At 39.4% G+C, this 21,816-nt stretch overlaps 1 protein-coding gene and 1 long non-coding RNA gene across 6 annotated transcripts in view; one reads left to right on the top strand and one right to left on the bottom strand.

Annotated features, from left to right (window-relative positions):
- The window catches only part of MASP1 (MBL associated serine protease 1), a 67,905-nt gene extending 62,464 nt beyond the window's left edge, over positions 1-5,441 (bottom strand). For all 4 annotated transcript variants that reach the window (XM_005201484.5, XM_015471853.3, NM_001076968.1 and 1 more), the window contains 1 exon segment: positions 5,377-5,441. In XM_005201484.5, coding sequence (XP_005201541.1) covers positions 5,377-5,381 — 5 coding nt within the window. In that variant the 5' untranslated portion in view covers positions 5,382-5,441.
- Positions 5,168-17,499, top strand: LOC101906451 (uncharacterized). 2 transcript variants are annotated; one of them, XR_233322.5, is made up of 5 exons: positions 5,168-5,270; positions 5,622-5,741; positions 7,687-7,984; positions 13,903-13,953; positions 15,467-17,499. It is a non-coding gene; the product is annotated as an uncharacterized lncRNA (long non-coding RNA). The 2 variants fall into 2 exon arrangements; XR_804304.2 differs by lacking the exon at positions 5,168-5,270 and having other exon boundaries at positions 5,599-5,741.
- Positions 17,500-21,816: the final 4,317 nt, after the last annotated feature.

Raw genomic sequence — 21,816 nt, 5'->3', positions numbered from 1 at the left:
TGACAAAATTAATCAATAAATATAAAATTTTGAATTAAGAAGAAATTACCAAAACAAGTTGTTTTCCCCTCCTTTGACAAGTGTTCTTATAAAAGGATAAAAAACGTACAATCTATTTCCAGTTGTAGGAATCCAAGATAACAGACTGTTAAGAGTTGCATAAGGGGCATGGGAAATTCAACTAAACCTTACAGAACACACCCAAGTGGCTGATTCAATAATGAGGCAGAATGTCCAAGGCTTGCCAAAAACCTAATGGTCAATGTACAGTACAACCAAGGCATCCAATAGATTGTTCCCCTGCAAGACTCGAGGACCTTGAACTCAAACATCTCAAACCTGGCTTGTCAATTTCTCCCCTAAATCTTATTTATTCTGATTCCTATGTTTTGGAAACCCTCTGTTTCTCCTCAGTCAATTAATTTAAACGTTCTTATCCGGACTATTGCTACTGAATCCTAACTGATTTCCTTGGCCCCCATTTCATACCATTTAGCAATCTTCTGCCAAATTTGATTTTCTAAAACACAGACGTGTCCATGTGGCTTCACTGTGCCTGCAGGGCAAAGCATCTGCTACTGGGCTGGCTGATGAGCCCTTTTTGATCTAGCGCTGATTTGCCTGTCCAGCTTCATCTCATACCAGCCTGAGGCAGATCATTCTGGAAGCACGCCACACCCATCTGGGCCTCAACGCCATCACACATGCCCCACTCATTCCTCACCTGGTCATCTCATTTATCCTCCACCATCCAGCTCAAAGCTTCCCAGGATACCATGGAATATCCTTCACTCCAGATTGCAGCTCCCTGTACATGCTTCCAATTAGAGCAATGCTTTAGGCACGGCTCTGAAGTTAGGTGTATTTGGGTTCAAATCCCAGTTCACTTCCTTACTGGCTGTGAAATCTTGGGGAATTAGTCTCTGAGTTCAGGTTTCCTCAAATGTAAAGTGAAGATTATAGTCTTTAATTTACAGAGCTCACATGAATATTAAGGATAATGTATGTAAAGGGCCCAATATAAAGCCTGGTATATAATAGATAATGAATGAATGAATGAGCTAAAGCATGAATGTGGGGCCAGAGCCTTATTAATATATAGTCTAAAAAGTAAGTTCTGGGGAACTATACCAGCATTTTAACATTAATAGTTAGAATTTGGCTAATCGGAAAGTTGTTTCTCCCAACCTACCCCTCCCTGCTCATTAAAAAGATGCATATATGTGTCTACATGCATATATATGAATTTTTGAGTGTATAAACACAATGAGATAACTGCAATGAAATTATCTAGCTGTTTTATATAATATTTACATAAAAGGTAAATACATAAGTGCAAAAAGGCCTAGAAGGGTATCACCGGGGTATTAACAGTGGTTATCTCTGAAGTGGTAATATAAAACTACACTCAATAAAAATGAGTGCTTTCAATTTTACTTTTGTGTATGTAAAATGTTCAAATTGTGCTATTTTTTCAATTAAGAAAAATAGAGGTATATTTTTTTCCAAGGCCCCTACAACAGCAACACATGAGCTGCAACTGAGGAGACAAAATGTTTTCATCCACTTGCCAGGGTCAGTATTGTTATAAACCAGTCTGTGGAGGAAGGGCCTCCAAGGCAGAGAGAAAGGCAGGCATGGGTCCAAGCTCCCTGATGAAGTAGTAGGAAAGGTAAGTTTGAAAACTCTGGCTTGCAGGGGTCAGGCAGCCCCACTTTGAAATGAGGAAATATACTGATATTTCCAACCTGCACCGGAAATTCTGGTTAAGTGCCTCTTGAGCAGGGGTGGGCACTAGTCTTGGGTTGGAAGAGCTGGATTCCAGTCCAGACTTTTATTTCATTCATCTAACCCATCTCAGGGAAGTCATGTAAGTTCTCCCTCTCAACCTCTTCATTCATTAAGTGTCATAGTAATGACACCCCCCAAGGCTGCTGTCACAATAAAGGAGGATTGGAGAGTAAGTACTTTGTCAGCTGTCCAGCCCTAGTTAAACATTAGTTACTATTACCCCATCAGGCTGCTTCCCGAAAAGCAGGGGTTAGGAATGAGCTTTGGTTCCCAAACTGGACTTCCCTGCAATAGCAACACTCTGATTATGCAAGGCTGAAAGGTCAGCTTTCTCCACTTCTGCTTTTTTCAAACCACATGGAGAAGACCCTGAGCTTCCTGCTGCTAGTTCTGTCATGGGCTGGCCCAGGCGGATGGCTCCATCTATCCTCAGAGGCCTCAGACCACGTGTAGTAGGCAACTGGTCAGCGTAGGAGGAAGGCCTGTGAAGCACTCTGTTCTATTTTGTTTGCATTTCAAAACAGTTTCAAACATATGAAACAAATCTCTCTTTTCACATAATAAGCCTGAGCATATGCTCACTTGCTTGCTTGCGGGGCTGCAAATCAAAGAATGTAAGTGGCGGCTTCCATTTCCCATCACGCTCTCTGAGTGTTTTTGGCTTCTTATCCACCAGGCACCGGCTGTACAAATTCTGACACCTGCTATCTATTCTCCGACTAATCAAAAAGTTTAGTTATGTTTGCTTGAAATGTCACAAGTAATATATAAAGCCGGGATTTCATAAGCCCTACTGTAGGCACAGGCTCTGAGGAATGCATAAAAAATGCAGGCATATAGCCATGGTTGTGGAACGAGTAGCACTTTCTATCCTTTCCATTCACTCCTCACTTCAGCCTACGCAACACCAAGACTGTTTTGGGATAGAAGAGTTGAAAAGGTTTGTGTAGATCTCTTTGACAGTCTTACTTGACAGAGGACAAAAAGGATACCCCAAGAGGTGACATGTCACGCCCAATGCCATATGGTGAGTTAGCTTCCACAGAAAAAAGCAATAACAAAAGCTCACAGAGGAAGCTGGGTCCATGCCCATATCATGCCTGGGCATCTGGCCAAAGCAATTAATCCTGTGAAAAATAATTTCAAAAACCCATAGCTTTATTTGAAAATTAAAAAAAAACAAAAACTAATACAAAAGTATTTAGTTTAATTGGTCAGATTTTAGTTTAATTGGTCTGGAGTGAGGCCTGGTCATTGGCATATTTTTAAAGTACTATAAATTGTTCTAATGTGCAGCTAGGGTTGAGAGCTGCTGATGTACAATAATATACTTGGTTGAGAGTCTGGCACAGTATTATAGAAAGAAATCCTAAACTTGGAGCCCAAAGATCCAAATTTGGGTCTCGGCTTTTTCAAGATCATCAGTGTGGCTTTGGGCAAGTTGCTTAACTCTTTTATCCTCATGTCTCCATAAACCCTTACCTCATCCAAAATCTGAAGACCAGATGCAACAGTGACTATACAAGTGCTTTGCAAACAGTGTTGTGCTTGTATGAGGCAAGACCTTTTGGAGACTTCTGCTGCTGCTAAGTCACTTCAGTTGTGTCCGACTCTGTGCGACCCCATAGATGGCAGCCCACCAGGCTCCCCCGTCCCTGGGATTCTCCAGGCAAGAACACTGGAGTGGGTTGCCATTTCCTTCTCCAATGCATGAATGTAGTGGAGCACTTTTCCAGGAGAAGTTTTGCTATTGAACAACTGAATTCAATTCAGCCAGTATAGATTGTATGCAAAGAAATGATCATATGTATGAAACAGACATTATGCTAGGTACGAGGCATACAAAGGTGAACAAGCCACAGATCCTATTCCTTAAGGAATATTCAGTCTTGGAGGAGGAGGTGGACATTTCAACATGATAATATTAAGAGAGATAACTCCCAAGGACAGAAAAAGCACAAAGGATAAGATGCTGACTCTGGGGAAGCTGAGCAGGGAAGAGGAGGTGATGTTTGAGCAAGCTTGAGTGATCGAGTCTTGTAGAACAGTGGTCCCCAACCCGTGGGCCGGCCGAGGACTGGTACAGTCTGCCGCCCGTTAGGAACCGGGCTGTGCAGCTGGAGGTGAGCAGCAGACCAGTGGGCAAAGCTTCATCTGTCGCTCCCTGTAGCTTGCATTACTGCCTGAACCCCTCCCTCCTTCCCTCCATCCCTGGAAAATTTTCTTACATGAAACCGGTCCCTGGTACCAAAAAGACTGGGGACCACTACTCTAGAAATAGGGGAAATAAAAGAGTTGAGGGATGAGCAAATGCCAAGACAGAACTGATCATCGGCCCTATAGTTTGTATGGCTGGGGTCCTGGGTGGTAGGGTAAAGACTTGAATAGTGGACAGATGAGTCAATTGTCATTCCATGTAGATGGGCATAAATCTCATCTCTTTTAGGAGAAAGGAAAATGAAGTTAGACAGCAGGTTTAACATTACAATGGATTTAAAAAGAACCTAGTGATTGGATTAACCTTAAAGACCTGATTATCTCTCTAAACCACAGGTAATCTGAGTTCAAAGAGTTAACACAGCCTGAGGCCCCTCATTGGCCCCAGACCCTGAAAAGTTGCTAGGTGACTGCAGAAGAGAAACAAATAGAAACCCTTTTCCAATTGAGAGTAAAATTAACGGGAAAAGAGGTGTTCAGAGACTTAACACATCTCTGGAGTGTTCGTTTTTTCTTTTTTGTATTTTTAACAGTATTAGCACTTATAAGTAGTAAAAATAATTATGGTGGCTGGATTTTCACACTTAGAGAGGAAAACTTACAAGAAATGTCTGGTAACAAGCAGCTAGTAACTAAGTATAGGCTGAGACATTGGAAATATTGAAGAGCTTGGAAACAATTGCAATTTAAAATCTTAGGTTCAGAATCAGGAAGACTTTTTTTTTTTTAATTTGAAATATCCCTTTAAGAGTCATTTGGTGCAATTCATAGCCTGATTCATGCTACTGGCGGCCTCTGATTTCAGTGAGAAATGCAGAAATTTATAGGGGACTGTAAAATGTGGACAGGTTTTTGCTTTTTTAAACTGAGGCTTAAACTAGCAAACTTCTGAAGGTTTAAGAAGCCACAGAGCTGAGCAATGGGAATCTGGTTTCTTTTCCGGTCAGAACAAATAAACACACAAACACATATTTAACTCACAGAGTGTTGGAAGAGAGAAACCAGTGCTGTTTTCAAAGGAGGAAAACAAAAACTCAACCTTGTAGGCAACAGGAGAAAAGTCACATTGGCCGGTGGGCAGCACCCTGCGTTGGCAGAGGAGAAATCTGAGCTCCAGCGGCACCGGCGGCATTTGCACACAGCCACAGCCTCCCGTTTCAAGTTGCAAGTCTCTGGAGTCCCAGGCAAGGCCCCAGCCTGGCTCCCTTCTTAGAGCCCCAAGAACTGATGAGGAGCCCCTGCACCAACCATAGGACACGCAGGTGAGTCTGCCCAGAGACAAGGTCAGACCTTCCAGAGCTACTTGGCGTCTGGTCCCTGAAAGCCTCCCCCCACCCACCCCATGCCCACTTCTGCCCTGGCACTCACCTCATTTTCCTGCCTTGAGTGCTCCTGGCTGCCTGGTCCCCTTGGCCTGGCTCGTCCGCGAGCTCGTCCCCAGTGTGGTATCAGCCTTATCTTTGTTCTGAGGTCCCTGTGTGACTCTGGAATTGGCTGGCATTCTCCATTCAGGTCACGCCTTCCCCTGCCTGCAACAGATCCCCTCTCCCCCTCTCTCCCTCTGCCTTCTCCTCTCTCTCTCTCTCCTCTGACTTGCTCTTACACACACTCAGAGGAACCTGACAGAACAGAATCCGTCTTCTTCCTTACAAGATCTCCTCCTCCAGTTCCCTCCTTCATCCTGTACGGCTGCTTCCAGCTCCCGGGAGAGAATCACTGAGCAGCTCAAATAGGTATTTGTATCACCGTGTGTGTGTGTGTGTGTGTGTGTGTGTGTGTGTGTGTGTGTGTGTGTAGACAGTGGAGAGGGACAACGTCAGCTCTCCCTAGTCTCCCTTGCCAGATGGCTATAATTCTCTGCTCGTCTTCAGGACACTGGCAAAAGGACATCAATTAACCAAGGACAATACTAAGAAGGCAATTCTAGTATCCTACACTAGGCAGGAAAAAAAGATCCAAATCCCAAAGCTTGTCTGTCTACAAACAACCACAGGCTTTTTGGTGAACTGAGCAGCTGGCCGGGCTTGTGAGCTAGCAGCCAGTCCTTCACTTGGCTAGTTGTTCCTCACCACTTGAAAGTGAGGCTTGAGTTTTTTACCAACTCAGGCTGAGCAGGGGCCTGTTACCGCCCAGGGAGGACCCACCGCAGTCAAAGAGCCTCACACCCCATGGCTGTGAAGAGACCTGGGCCTGTGTACGTGGCTAGACCCAGGGATTGTGAAGAAAAGCAGCACCGGATCTCAGCCGAGCTGAAGAAGGAAATTTCCTTTCTCCACAACCATGACCACCAGTCCTGAACAAGGAGAAGGATGTCTGGTTATAAAAAGTACAGTTCACTGAGGACCTTTTCTGTGTTAGGCACAGGGCTGGGTGCAAACGTCATCTCAATTATTTCCACAAACTTGAGAGGGTCACACTATCATACCCATTTTACAGACAAGAAAACTGAGGCAAGAGAGGTCCATAACTTGCCTAGATTATCCAGCCTCTTATTACTCCTACTGCTGTCACAGCTAACAATTAACATTTACTGAGCACTATGTGTCAGGTACTGGTCTAGTAATGAGTTAACTGCTTTTGATTGTCTTTACATTTTGCAGAGCTGAGTAAGTAATATTATTCCTGCTTCCAGATGAAGAAACTGCTCAGAGAGTTTAAGTAAGTTACCCAAGATCACACAGCTAGAAAGTGATGGGGAAAAATCTGAGCTGGTATCCACTATGTTGTGCTGCTTCTCACTAACATATTATAGTGCATATGGCATTACAAATACATACCACATTCACAGAGAAACTCAATTTGAGGCATTTTTTGAAAAGAGCAATTAGACTCAGAGTTAGCTATAATCTTTCCTTTCTATTCAAGCGAACTGTGTACTTTGGACTCAAGAACATCTCTGATCCTATTTCCTCATCTGGAAAATGGGGTTTGCTATGAGACTTAAAGGAAATTATTCTTATGCTTTTTTAGCTGTTCAGTGTACTCAAGAGATGGCTCCCACCCATTCCAAGCAAGGCGGCAAACACATGCATTCTCCATACTCTGATAACACTGCTTTGGCACATTTGGGGGAACAGTGCCTTGAATCTTACTGAAGTTCTCCTTGTTCCATTTTTTCTCCAGTTGCTCTGTTTTATCACCTTTAAAGGTCAACTTCGCTAAGCTGGGCATTATTAAGAAGCTGTGTTTGATATTGTGGGTGCAAGTATATGCGATGAGGAAATGTTTGAACCTAGGCACTGTTTTTGCAAAATACTGCTTTCTGGTTTAGGCAAGAGAAAAAAAAAAAATCTGTAAAAGTCCCATTAAGAAGACTCACAGGCTCCTCAGACATCAAATAACTCTCACCAACATTTTAATGATTTAAGTGTAAATGAATCAGAAACACATGGACTGCATTTCTCTTGGAATATACAAGCATTTTAAAACCAAGAGAGGAAGAACTTGGCACAAAGCACCCTGCGCCATGCAGAGGGCCCTGCCCACTAAAGACATTCCCTCCATTAGTGCTGCAGATGAGCTGGCCCTCTCCTAATTTAGGGCATATCCAGGGAAATGCAGTCATTTGTTCTGGGCAGAGAGGGGAGAGTTTGGGAGGGAAAGCCATCAGCTTCTCCTTGTAAAGTGTCACAGAGCCACTGAGCGTCCCAGAATAATTTCCTATGTTTTTTTTTTAAGGCTGCCAACGCTCAATGGGAGGCATTTGAAATATGTTCTGAGCCAAACTTCTGCCAATATACAGCAGAGCTGATATGTGCTTCCTTGGGAGTTAGCCAAGGCTCAGATGGAATCTGCATGAAAACTGCGTGGCTCAGGACTGATCTGGCCTGGATTCAGGGCAATTTCCCATTGTGTGGGGCTGCACTGGTGATACCGTCCTGATCTTTTGATAAGAACATCCTGGAGCGACATGAATAAATCATGAAGAGTGGGAGGAATGGAAAAGACAGTGGTCTAGGAATAGACTCAAACATGGGTAACTCATATGTGACCTTGGGCAAGTCACCTATTTTCTCTGCTGCAGGAGGGGAAGGAGGGACATCAGTTTGCTCTACTATAAACTCAGGGGGTAGGAGTCCATTGGGAGCACAGAGCACATGTAAATGTGTGTGAGGACTATGGAATGAAATTGCAGTGGGGGTGGCGAGGTGAATTGCTAATAATCTATTAAAAGTCAAAGAGCCCAGAGTGGCCTTCTAATCTTGACACTTGCTTTTATCTGTGGTTATAATATCACATCATTCAGGATCCAATCATAGGTATTTAGAAAGATAATTTCTAAGAAGATTCAACTTGTTTTAAAAAATGTTGATGAAAAGGTTCACATACTTACATATAAGAAACTAACAGTATGTCAGTTAGAATCATAAAAGTGTAGAATGACGGATGTTGGCTCAACATCCCGTTTATAGTAAGGGAAACGGATCAGAAACCTACTACTAACAGAGTAAATACTACAGCATTCCTACAACTAGAACAGGGCTTTGTTTACATGTTCTACCAAAGTGTTTATTATATACAACTCTTCAGCACAGACTTTCTGGAATTCCATGAATGCGTTGGAAAAAGTAAAATATTTGGGCAAAAGTTTTTATTGACCAAATGTGAAATCCAGGCTTCCTATAGAATATCTAAAAACTGATAAATGACCCCAAAGATTATACCTTAGAATTAAATTTTGGGTTATTTAATACACTGACTGACAGAATGCTGGAAACCCTGACTTCAGAAACTATCAGATCATCAGACTAATATGGGAAATTAAAAAAATAACAATGCCTGAGCTTCGTCTCAGAAGATTAAATTCAATGAATCTTGGGAGGGGCTTTTGAATCTATAATTTTAAAAGCTCCCATGCACAAGTGTCCCATTTTGGGTACACATAATGGTGTGTCATAATTAATGACATCTTAGATTTGATGTAATATTCTTAGTATCTGCCAGATACCTTCATGTACATCACTACATGTAATGTTGACATGTTTTTCCAGATGAGGTTCAGAGAGACTAAGTATGCCAACAAGAGGATGATCAACATCTAGAGCCTTGGACTCCTGACCCTAAATCCAGCTCTTACTCCTCATCTGTAGACCCCTGATTCTACCTGTGGATTTTGAGCATTCATGAGCCATGCTGTCATGTGACTGCAAGATTTTAGGGGAGGGAAAAATAATTTATATGCAAAAAATAAACTAGGCTCTATTATGGGCTGAATTGTGCTCCTCCAAAATTCATATACTGAAGCCCTAACCCCCAGTATCTCAGAATTTGTTTGGAGACAGGATCTTTAAAGAGGTGATTAAACTGGAGGTTGTTAGGGTGGGCTCTAATCCAGTATGACTGGTATCCTTATAAGAGGAGGAGATTAAGATACAGACAACACAGAGGAAAGATGGGGTGAAGAGACAGCCATCTGTGAGCCAAGGAGAGAGGTCTCAGAAGAACAACCTTGATCTTGAACTTCCTTAAAATACCTGCCAACACCTTGAGCTTGAATTTCTAGTCTCCCAAACTGTGAGAAAATATATTTTTGCTGTTTAAACTACCTAGTCTCTGATCCTTTGTCATGGAAGCTGGGCAAACTAATACAGACTGTCTAATAGAACTTCTCCCAAAGCGTAAGTAAGCCCTTACGCTTACTTACTTGCTGCTGCTGCTGCTAAGTCGCTTCAGTCGTGTCCGACTCTGTGCGACCCCATAGACGGCAGCTCACCAGGCTTCCCCGTCCTGTGTCAAGCTAATTTCAAGCATCACATACACGGAATTAACAAACACTGGGCAGTTAAGGTTTTGTTTGGTAGGTAATAAGAGAAACCTTGACTAGTGCTGAAACAGAGTTTATTTTCCTTGTGTAGCAAGAAGTGAGGCAGAAGGTTGGCCTGAGGACATTTTCTTTTTTTTTGTCTTCTGCCAGTCCTAGGAGGGGTGATGTGTCCTAGGGTTAGGTACATGAAAAATAGACCATCTGTTATGGGCTGAATTATTTCCTCCCCAAAATCATATATTGAATCCTTAACTCCCAGTATCTTAAAATATGAACATATTTGAAGACAGGAGCTTTAAATAAGTGATTAAGTTAAAATAGGGATGAATGGGCCTAATCTAATTATTAATGTAAGAAGAAGAGTTTAGGATACAGACAACACAGACAGTAGGGAGACCATGAGGGAATGCAGTAAGAAAGCAGCCATCTGCAAGCCAAGGAAAAGGCTCTCAAAAGAAATTAAAGCTGCCAACACCTTGATCTTAGACTTCTGGCCTCTAGAACTGTGAGAAAATGAATGTCTTTTACTTGAGTGACCCAGTCTGTGGTATTTCAGTATGGCAGCCCTAGGAAGCTAATACGCCATCTATACTTGCCTTACCTTTGCTCACCTAAATATGTTTGATACAAATTATAGTTGCTCTTCACTCATTTTAGGTCTCCCCTCCCCCAGAAGTTCCTCAGATGCTAAGACCACATGGATCAAGAAGATACAACCATCAGACAGGATTAATTAGGCCTTAAGAAGCAAATGAATAGCAGGGGTCAGACCTTGTGAAAGGTCAGGGGGTTCAGGATTATCACCTCCCTAACTCTCTAGTGCTGTTTCATGACCATTACTTTTCCAAACTCCTTCTAAATTCCCCTGCTTTCCTATCATTCTGGCACACTCTACTCATCTCTACTACTGTCATCTTCCAATTTCTTTATCCTATCCTCTGTTCCTTTCATTCATAACTTAGCTGTGTGACACTATGCTCACCTCTCCTTCCTGATTCCTCCTGACATCCTGAGTGACAGTGGTCTCTCATTGCTTGACCTAGTTTAATGATGATTTCTTCCTTTTCACCATAGCCAGCTACTCTACTTATAGCCATATCTATGTCTGAAATCTCACTCTTGTGATACCCCATTCCCTGACCACTGTCTCCCATCTTTCTAAGTCTGACTTCTTCAATAACCCTAGAATTCAACCTCATCAGGATAGCTAGCCCTCTTACACCATTCCAATTCTAGTCTATCAGATTCTCTTGGCTTTATATCTTTTCTGCATTCCACAAACAAGCACCATCACTCCTTAGTGGATTCTTTTTTTTTTAACCAGTTTCTCGACTCTCTTCTTACTTAAGAGGAATGATTCTTAATATTTCTGGTAAATCATTGAGAATCTAATGAAAGCCAGATCCTTCTGTTTTGAATATCCCCAACAAGACCACATAATTCATTCCCTCACTCCTTCAATTCTTTCTAAAAATGTCACCTTATTAGTGAGGTCCTTCCTGGCCACTCTATTACTTCTATTCTCACCCCCATTTGCTCTCCCCATATTCTGCTTCATTTGTCTTTGTGGCACTAGCCACCAGCTAAGATGGTATTTATTTTAAGTTTTCATTGGTTTGTTGTTTGTTCTCTACCCCATTAGAATAACACTGTCTATGAGTGGACAAGTATTTTTGTATGTTTTTTGTTTACTGCTCTATTCCCAGTACCAAGAATAATGCCCTTGGCTTGCACAAAATAGGACCTTAATAAACATTTGTGGAATGAGTTTTCTTCCAAGAAACATTTAATAGGTACTATTCTTCAAATTTGGGATATAATTTCAGGGGCTTGATGGCTCTCCTAAAACCATGAAGGTCAGAAGCTCAATTGTAACCAGTCATCTCAAATATTTCTCATACATCCCACTATAGTTTTAAAAATCATTACATACTGATCACTAGCAAATCTACTACTTCTTTAGTCTAAATGTCTTTCCATAGTTCCTCATGCTTAAGTCAAATGTCTATTCTCACCTCCATCTCAAGGTTCCATTAGGCAGAAGTCATTTTCTATATCCAACCTGCTCATTCTCTCATATGAACAATGTTCATGAACTACTAGCAAATCAGAAATTCAAGCCAGATATTTGAGTGTCATCATTGACTTATTTTTTCCTTTTCTTCTCATCTGCCATCAATCAATAACTCCTATTGTTTACATATAAGTATCTTTAAATCCATCATTATGCATAACATCCATTCCCCATTGCCCTTGCACTAGTGGAATGATTCATTAGTTTTCATTGGATTATTTCAATAACTTCTCATTGGTTTCTTTACCTTTAGTACCACTCTTATAAGTATATAAGTCTCATTAATTCTCTCCCTTTGATAGACCTTTCAGATCCTTCCTTTGCCTAGAGAATAAAATAAAAATACCTTAGAATAGCCTTTGAGCCTTAAAGTCTAATGCTGCCGTGAAACTGAAGTAGCCTACAGTGCTGAGCCAACATGTGGAGGACAGCTGCCTGGAGAATGGCCTGGATCCACAGCAGACTGCCTAAGCGAGAAAGAAACTGTTGTGTGAAGCCACTGAGCTCTTGGTATTGTTTGTTACTGTAGATAATCTAGCCTGCTCTGACTGACACAATACTCTTATATGGGTTTACTCTTTCACCTCTGTATTTTCCCCCAGAACCAGCACGCCTACACATCATACTTTACTGTCTAGAACTGGTACCAAACTAGTTTCATATTTCAGATTTTATCATGTTCTCTCATGTCTGTAGGCACTTATATACTTGGTTCTATTGGTCTTTAATGCTGTTTTCTTCCTCATTTGTCTACAGAACTTCCTCTTATTTATCATTTGAAATCTCTTAAACATCAGCTTCTCTGGAAAATTTTCCCCAATCATTCAGCATGGAAGTAAACACTACCTTTGTTCCTTACACTTAAACTTTAAATTTTACTTTAAATTGCATGTGTCAAATTATAGAGCAATTTTTTTGTTGATTTGTGTCATTCTTTCATCACAATAATTTGAGGGTCTGAACAATATCCTTTGCACTTTCAACTCAATAAATGCTTATTGAATGTATAGATGTCTAAATAAATTTTTAGAAAGATATCAGGACAGGTAAACATATAATTAAGTCTATAATTATAAATTATGATGACTGCTACACAGAAAGAGAGCTATGAGAGAGGCTAATAGAAGGGCTTAATTTATGCAGAGTGGTCAGCAAAGTCATGGTGAACTGTTATTTAAAATCAATAGGATGAGTACAAGTTTGCTAGTGATGAGCTGGTGATTTCTCAGTGATGGACTACCCTACTTGGACATCACATGTGTGGAAACTCCCCATTTTTATAACCCAGTTCATAGAAATAATAAAGATATAGAAATGTGAACAGCTGCACTCAGAGGCAAGAAAAGGAATGACCTGTGGATGAGGAAGTGGGAAAGTCCATAAAAGGAAGGCGGTAGATGAGAAGTTATGGCAGTGAGTTTCCCACAGTGGGAACCCATCTTGACCATGTGGGAGGTCTTCATAGTCCCGCTGGGGCTGACAAGACTGTATGTAAAGTCACTGGGAAAGGAGAGAGAATCACCAACACAGAAAAATTGCCAAACAATAGTCAACAAATATTTCTCAAAGCCTATATATGGAAAAGTGATACTAAACTCAATAAGAAAAGGATTTCATGGAAGGAAATAGAGTCAATAGAACCACAAGAACAGAATTTTAAAATAACTGTCTCCAGAAAGTTAAAGGAGGGGATATCATCTATGAGAAAAGGAGAAAGATTTGAAATAAGAACAGGTTGAAATGCAAAAAAGAAGCACTGGACAATTAATGAAATTAAAGTAACAATTTACATTTATTAAATGTTTATTGAAATTAAAAAATAAGATGCAATTGTGAGTATAAATAGCTGAATGGCTGCAAATGAAAAATTAATTAATGATTTGAAAAATCAAGCTGAAGAATTCTCTCAGATAAAGAGATCAGAAGTATAGAAAAAAATAAAGGGATATAGATTCTGAAGTTCTTACATATGTCTACTAGAATTTTCTTTAAAAATGAAATAAAGAGGGGGAATGTGAAACAATCTTTGATGATATATTGGTCTTAATTTTCCCAGAATTGAGAAAAGACAAGAATTCTCAGACTGAAAAGATCTACCAAGGCCCAGGTGAGATATTTACATAAAATTAGACCTAGATTCCTTGTCATGAAAGGTCAATGTATTAAGAATAAAATTAGAATCTTAAAATTACCAATTTTTAAGAGAAAAAAATTAAATTAGATTATCATTCATACATTTTCACCAGCCACATGGAAACAAAAGGGAAATAGAGAATATCCAAATGTGAAAAAAGAAAATACCTTTAAATTTATCATTTTTTTACTAAGAATTATATACATGAAGCTGAAATAATGAAGACATTTTCAGACTCTAAAAAGCCTACCATTTGCAGGCCCTTTCAGAAAGAGTTACTGGAGGATGTTGGAGCTGGTTAGCGTTGGTGAAATTGTGGAGAAATAAGCACACTAGAACCCTGGTGGCTCAGATGATAAAGAATCCATCTGCAGTGTAGGAGATCTGGGTTCAATCCCTGGTTTGGGAAGATCCCCTGGAGAAGGAAATGGCAACCCTCTCCAGTATTCTTGCCTGGAGAATTCCATGGACTGGTCTGGTGATCATGGAGTCACAAAGCCCCTGGGTTCACAAAGAATTGGACATGACTGAGCAACTAACACTTTCAACACTTTCAAGTACACGCGTATCATGCTTGTCAGAACATAAAGTGGCCTGGCTACTTGGAATACAATCTGGGGATATTAACAAAAGAAAAATGGGCATATCCTACAAACCAATAATCTTACCTCGAGATATCTGTCTCAGAGAAACTTCTATTTGCAAACATATTTATTGTAGCATTATTTGTCAAGGTGAAAAATGGGCTTCCGTGGAATAATGGCTAAATATAATATAGTCATACTATGGAACACGAAACAACAATAAGAAGGGATACGGAAGATCTATTGATATATGCGTCAACCTGGATTTATCTCTAAGATTTACTGTTGAGTGAAATGGGCAGGTTGAAGAATGGTATGTGCATTAGGATACAATTTATTTAATGAAAAAGCAATAGGTTCAACATGAAATACACATTTTGCTCATTTCATAGATATTTTGCATATATTTTCCATATATAACTGACAAAAGTGGAAGGAAATAAATCAAAAATAACTAGTTACTTGTGTGGAGGATGTGGTGAGAGGCTTTATTCATATTTATAATAAGCAAAACTTTTAGTGACTGATCAAGGCTGTTTAAGCAGGGAATTTTAAGGGTAAAAGAGGACTCTGGGTATTGTGAGGAAAATGGATTTGGAGGCCAGTTTGGAGCCTGTTGCAGTACTTAGGACCATTAGGCACTCTGGGCACAGAGCCTGGGGCCCATGAAAATGTTTTAATTTCTTTTAAAATCAGAATTAAAAAATAAAATGATAATGGATATATAATAAAGAATCCAATTATCTTTGTAGCAATGCAACACTAAAATATAACATTTGTTTATTTATTTATATTTTTATGAATAAAGCCCAGGTTAGGGGAGAGAAAGCCTGGATGGATTGGACTGGTGGTGGTGAACATGGAACCCAGAGGATAAAGACAAAATATATTTTGTCTTTCAGAAAAGCCTGAACCTGGCCATAAATTGAGAGTGAGAAATTCAGGGAAAGGAAGACAGCAAAGACAACTCCCAGAATTCTGACTCAAGATTGTGTTGTTGCCACTTACTGAGATGGGGGAAGAGAGATAGAGGGTGAGTGGGGGTCAGGGTGTAAGGGGCCTTGCATGCCACACTAGATGCAGAAAACCTACTAGGCAGGCTGAGGATTTTCTCAACTCTGGATAAGTCCGAGAGTCACATGGGAAGCTTGACAAATTCAAATTTCTGCCACAGCTCCCAGACTTGATCCCATCCAAAATCTTGAAAGGGTTGAGGAACGCTGACATTTTAGGCCACAGAAAGGCAAGATTTTTAAACAGAGAATGACCTGATCAGGTAGCGTTTTGTTTTGTTTTTAAATTCATATTTGATAGCAGTAATGAGTTCACAAGAGATTGGAGGATAATCAGGAACTATAATACCTAACAAACCCAGGCTGTCTGATTGTCAGCCACTCCCAGGCTAGGAAAAATTTAATGGAACTAAAGCTGTTTGGAAAAGAGCTGAAAAGACCTCCTGGCCAGACCCAGCCCAGAGCACAGCTTGGCTGAAGCCCAGGGGCATTTGGAGCACATGGGCCTTGGGGCCATCAGCGTTCTCTGGCCAAACCGCAGTGCTAATTTAAATGTTCAGTTGTCACAAAACAGTGAACCTGAACCATAATGAATTTTTAAAAGCAGAATTTTAAGACCAAAAGTATTTCACACACACAAAAAAGCATTGCAAGAAAGCTGGCCATCTCTCAGATAATGATTTTTAAGTGGTGGGCTTCAAAATATTTTCAGGCCCTAGATGAAAGGGCTGAAGCAGGAAGGGGCACGAGCTCTGTGTGTGTCTTTACCATATAGGACTGTGAACAAGTATGCCTCTTCTGAAGACATGCCAGCAGACCCTGATAGTTAACATGATACTCAGTGCTGCACTCATCAGGACAGTGAGGGTATTTGGGTAAGCTGTGGTAACTCTCCGGGCCTGAGTTTTTTTGTTTTTCCCCGCAAGATGGGAGAAATGAGAGCACTTTTTTTCACATCTTGTTTCAAGGAAACAGTTGTTCTTAAAGTCTTTTAAATGAGTGATACCTTTGGGATTCTAAGAAAAGTTGACCTTCTCTGGAGAAAAGTATAAAGTTTTCCTGTATCTAGATATTTATAAGACTGGTGATTAATCCTTGGTGATGTGAAAGTGAAATTCGCTTAGTGGTGTCCGACTCTTACGGAATTCTCCAGGCCAGAATACTGGAGTGGGTAGCCTATCCTTTCTCCAGTGGATCTTCCCGACCCAGGAATCAAACCTGGGTCTCCTGCATTGCAGGCAGATTCTTTACCAACTGAGCTATGAGAGAAACCAATCTTTGGTAATGTTTATAAATCACCTGCAAAGCTCCTGGCCCTTTGTGGAGATTCAACCAATAGTAGTTGTTATTAATATAATTAGAAAGTAAGAGTAAGGACCATGAAAGGTATACAAAGAAAGTGGCCTTCAGGATGGGCCTGAAAAGATGAGTAGGCTTTCAACAGGCCGAAAGGAAAACAAGAGCTACAGTAATGGCAAAAATTGAAGTAAGACTCAGTGATGAAGGGAGTATGCAGGATGAGTAATACTACTGAGACTTAGCTCCGTTCTAGGTGTGATATGCATTATTTACTTCAACCTCTACAATGAGATATTGTTAGAGAATAGGAAACAGAGAAAAGGAAATGTTCTTACTCAGAATTACCCACTCAACTTTGCTCCTGCTTCCTTAGCAAATAATTGATTATTTTTCTGTCACTACAAGTTCATTTGCACTTTCTAGAGATTTAAGCCAATGGAATCACATAGCATATATTCATTTTTGTCTGGCTTCTCTCACTTAGCATAATTATTTTGAGATTCCCTCATGTTGTTACACATGTAATTACTTCATATGTCATGATTCGCTTATTCATCTGTTCATGGACACCTGGATTATTACCAGGTTTCAGCTATTACAAATAAAGCTTCTATGAACATTCATGTATGTGTCTTTATTTGGAAAGATGCTTCCATTTTTATTTGGTCCATCTCTAGGAATGGGATGGCTAGATCAGATTGTTGGTGTATGTCTAATGTTTTAATACACTACCAAACACTTCTCCAAAGTGGTTGTACAATTTTACATTACCATCAATAGTGAATGAGCATTCCAGTTGTGCCATACTTGTCCCCAAACTTGGTAAGTTCGATTTTTGAAAAACTTTAACCATTATCATATATATGTAGAGGTATCTCATTGAATGTAATTTGCATTCCCCTAATGATGAATGATTTTGAGCATTTTTAAGTGTTTTCATTCATGTATCATTTTTGGTAAATTGTTCAAACCTTTGCCTTTTTAGAAATTTTTTGTGTTTTTTTTTTCCTAATTATTGATTTATTTATATATGAATCCACTGTATATGGGACTTCCTAGGTGACACTAGTAGTAAAGAATTTGCCTGCCAATGCAGGAGACACAAGAGCCATGGGTTTGCTCCCTGTGTCAGGAAGATACCCTGGAGGAGGAAATGGCAACCCACCCCAGTATTCTTGCCTGGAAAATCCCATGGACAGAGGAGCCTGGCTGGCTACAGTCCATGGGGTCATAAAGAGTCTGACATGATGAAGAGTCTAAGCACACCACTGTATATGAGATGCGTAATTTGCAAATATTTCTCCCTCGTCCATGGCTTGTCTTTTCATTACTTTAATGTTTTTTGCAGAGGAAAAGTTTTTAATTTTGATGAAGTACAAGATCAATTTTTTTCTTCTATAGATCATGCTTTTGGTGTTGTATCAAGAAAATCTTTGCTTAACCCAAGTATTCACAATAATAAAATACCATGTACTGGGGGTTTAAACAACAGACATTTATTTTTCAGTTTTGGAGGCTGGGAAACCGAAAAGCAAGGTGCCACAGATTGGGTTTCTGGTGAGAGCCTTTTTCCTGGTTTGCAGACTGCCTTCCTGTGGTGTCCTCACATGGAAGGGGGAAAGGATGTCTTTTCTTATAAGGACGCTAATCTAATCATGGGCACCACCCTCATGATCTCCTCCAACCTTAATTACTTCCCAGTTTCCACCTCCAAACTATCTCATTGAGGAACAGGGCTTCAATATACGAATTTTGGGGGATACAAATGTTCAGTCTGTAACACCAAGGTCACAATAGTTTTTCCTTTTTTTTTTAATTTTATTTCTTCTAAAATTTTTAGATTTAGATTCACATTAGGCCTATGATGCTATGATTTACAGTTTGGTCTATGATCCATATGGAGCTGATTTTTGTATATTGCACAAAATTTGGACTGAAGCTCATTTTTTAGCATATAGATATCCAATTGTTTCAGCATCACTTGTTAAAAGGACCATCCTTTCTCCACTGATTTGCTTTTACACCTTTGTCAATTGTCCTTAAGTGTGAATTTGTATCTGGTTTCTCAATCTGTTCTGTTCATCTATTTGTGGATCTTTATGCCAGTACCACATTGTCTTAATTACTGTAGCTTTAGAAAAATCTAGAAATATGTAGTGTTAGCTCTCCTGCATTGTTCTTTTTCAAAGTTGTTTTAAAAAGAGTTTGTTAATTCCTACCAGAAAGCCTGCTGTGATTTTGATTGGAATTCTGTTGAATCTATACATCAGTTTGGGGAAGAATTGGCATCTTAAGAATAATTAAGTATTCATATTAAGAACATTCAGTATTCTTAAGTGAACACCATATATCTCTTAACTTATAAAGTTCTTTAAAATTTCTCTCAGTAATGATTTGTTGTTTTTAGTGAATAGTTCTTATCTACCTATTGTCATATTTATCTCTAGGTCTTTCATAAATTTTGATTTCATTGCATATGACACTTTTGATTTCTGATTGCTCATTGCTAATATAGAAATATAAGTGATTTCTTTCTGTCTTCTGCAATCTTACTGAATTTACATTTTAGTTATGATAACTTTTTTAAAGATCCCATCAGATTTTTTACATAGATGATCATATCATCAAAAGAATAAAGACGGTTTTACTTCTTTTCTTTTCCTTGCTTTGTTGCACTGGCTGGAACCAGAAGTGTAATATTGCATAGAAGTAGAGACTGAACATAAAAGTTTTATTCTTGATCTTATGGAGAAAGCATTCAGTCTTTGCCATTACGTTATTTGCTAACTGTGGGGTTTTTGTAGTTGTCCTTTATCAGACTGAGGAAGTTACCCATCTATTCTTAGTTTGCTAAGAATTTATACCAGGAACGGCTGTTGGGTTTTATCAATTATTTTTTTCTGCCTTTATTTATTTATTTATTTTGGCCATGCCACACGGCTTGTGCGATCTCAGTTCCCCGACCAGGTAGTGGAAGCACAGAGTCCTAACCACTGGACCTCCAGGGAATTCCATTGTCTACTTTTATTGACATAATCATATGATTTTTCATTTGTTAATATTTAAAATGTCAGTATTAAAAATTTACCACTTTAAAAATATGGTAAATTACATTGATTTATTTTCTCGACTTTTCCAGAAAGTTAATCTTGCATTAACTCTACTTGGTTATGATATATTAATCTTTTTGTAGATTGTTGAATTCAATTTTATAAAATTTTGTCAATAATTTTTTATATATGGTTTTGAGGCATACTGGTATGAAGTTTTCTTATAACATTGGCTTCAAAGGATGAGTTGAGAAGCATTCCCTTCTCTTCAATTTTATGGAAGAGTTTGTATAGAATTGGCATTCTTTCTTTCTTAAGCATTTCTTAATACAGTGAAATTATATAGGCTTGACTTTCCCCCCCTTCTTCTCTATGGGGAGATAATTTTAACTACAAATTCCACTTATTTAACAGATAAAAGGTTGTACAAGTTATCTGTTTCATCTTGAGTAAATTTTTGTGTTTTTCAAGGAATTTGTACATTTTATCTATGCTGTCTTTTTTAAAATTTATTTTTAATTGGAAGTTAATTACGTTACAATATTGTGCTGGTTTCTGCTTAATGGCGTAACATTGTTTACTGTAGTATTGCTTTATTGTACTTTTACTACTTATAAAATCTTTAGTAATGTCACCTCTCTTATTCCTGAATTTGGTAATTTGCATCTTCTCTCTTTTTGTGCTGATCAGTTTTGATAGAAGTTTGTCAACTTTATCACCTTCTCGGAGAGGCTGCTCTTGATTTCATTGATTTTTTTTCCCCCAACATATCTCTATTGCATATTTTTAATGGATTTATCCTCCAGTTCTTTAAAGTTGTGTATCTGGAAAGGTCTTTACCCTTCTTTTGTTTCAAAAAGATATTCTCACGGAAGCAAAAGAGTCTATTAATTTGAGTGCAAAGAAAGGCATAATTAACATGACAGTATACATATATCAAGCACTTAGGTTATGCCAACAATCTTCTGAGTTAAACATCATTATTATTTGCATTATACAGACTTGGAGACTGAGGCTCAGAAAAATTTAAGGTTTCCAATGTCATATACCCAACAAGCAACAAAGCGACATTTACACAACTCTGGAGTCTCTAATCTTAACAAGGTAGACAAGATTCTGCTGTCTATCAAGAAAATAAAGGACATATGAGTATACACTCCAGGAAATGCTTCATGCTTGTAGTCCTGAGAAAAAAACTTAAGTCACTTGAGAGTCATTCCAGACTTTTCCCAGGACAATGGTCTTAGCAGGAAACTCCTGGGACCCTGTGAAACCATACAGCTCCCCAGAGACACTTACAGAGAACACAACCAACAAAACTCCAGGACATAGCTTACTGATCAAAGCCACCCAAAGTCATTCCCAGAGCCTGAGAAATGGCTCCATAAAATTAGCAGCTGGGGGTTGGAATGGGTGTTGGTTCTAAGAGGGCATTTCCCTATGGATGGCTGTGCACATTTAGATGAAAAGACAGCCTCGCTAATAGTGTTGGGTGGGGCAGCATGTTCTTTTTTCAAATGTTCTGTGGAAATAGCATGGACAAAGAACACTGGGTCTGCACACATGCTACCTGAATGGATGGATTCAGATCTAAGAACCTGAGCATCCCATGTTACTTGCCTGGGCCTGTTTCCTCATCTATAACAAAAAGACATGAGTGGTCGTTCAGCCTACCATTTGGTGCTACAAAAGTGAGAAAGATAATTATTGTTGCTGTTAATACTTTTCTGAACGTTTCAGGATTCTGCATGGAGATACAATGAAAACATTTTATATCACACACTGAAAACTGAAATTTACCAAAAAAGCTGCACCAAGTTAGGATTTGGAACAGAAATTATTTACAAAATAGGCAATGCTACTGGGCATGTTTTGGTCTTCAATTAAATT

Source organism: Bos taurus, chromosome 1 (genome assembly GCF_002263795.3).
Source record: "Bos taurus isolate L1 Dominette 01449 registration number 42190680 breed Hereford chromosome 1, ARS-UCD2.0, whole genome shotgun sequence".
NCBI classification, from domain to species: domain Eukaryota; kingdom Metazoa; phylum Chordata; class Mammalia; order Artiodactyla; family Bovidae; genus Bos; species Bos taurus.
This window is presented reverse-complemented; position numbering and strand designations above follow the sequence as displayed.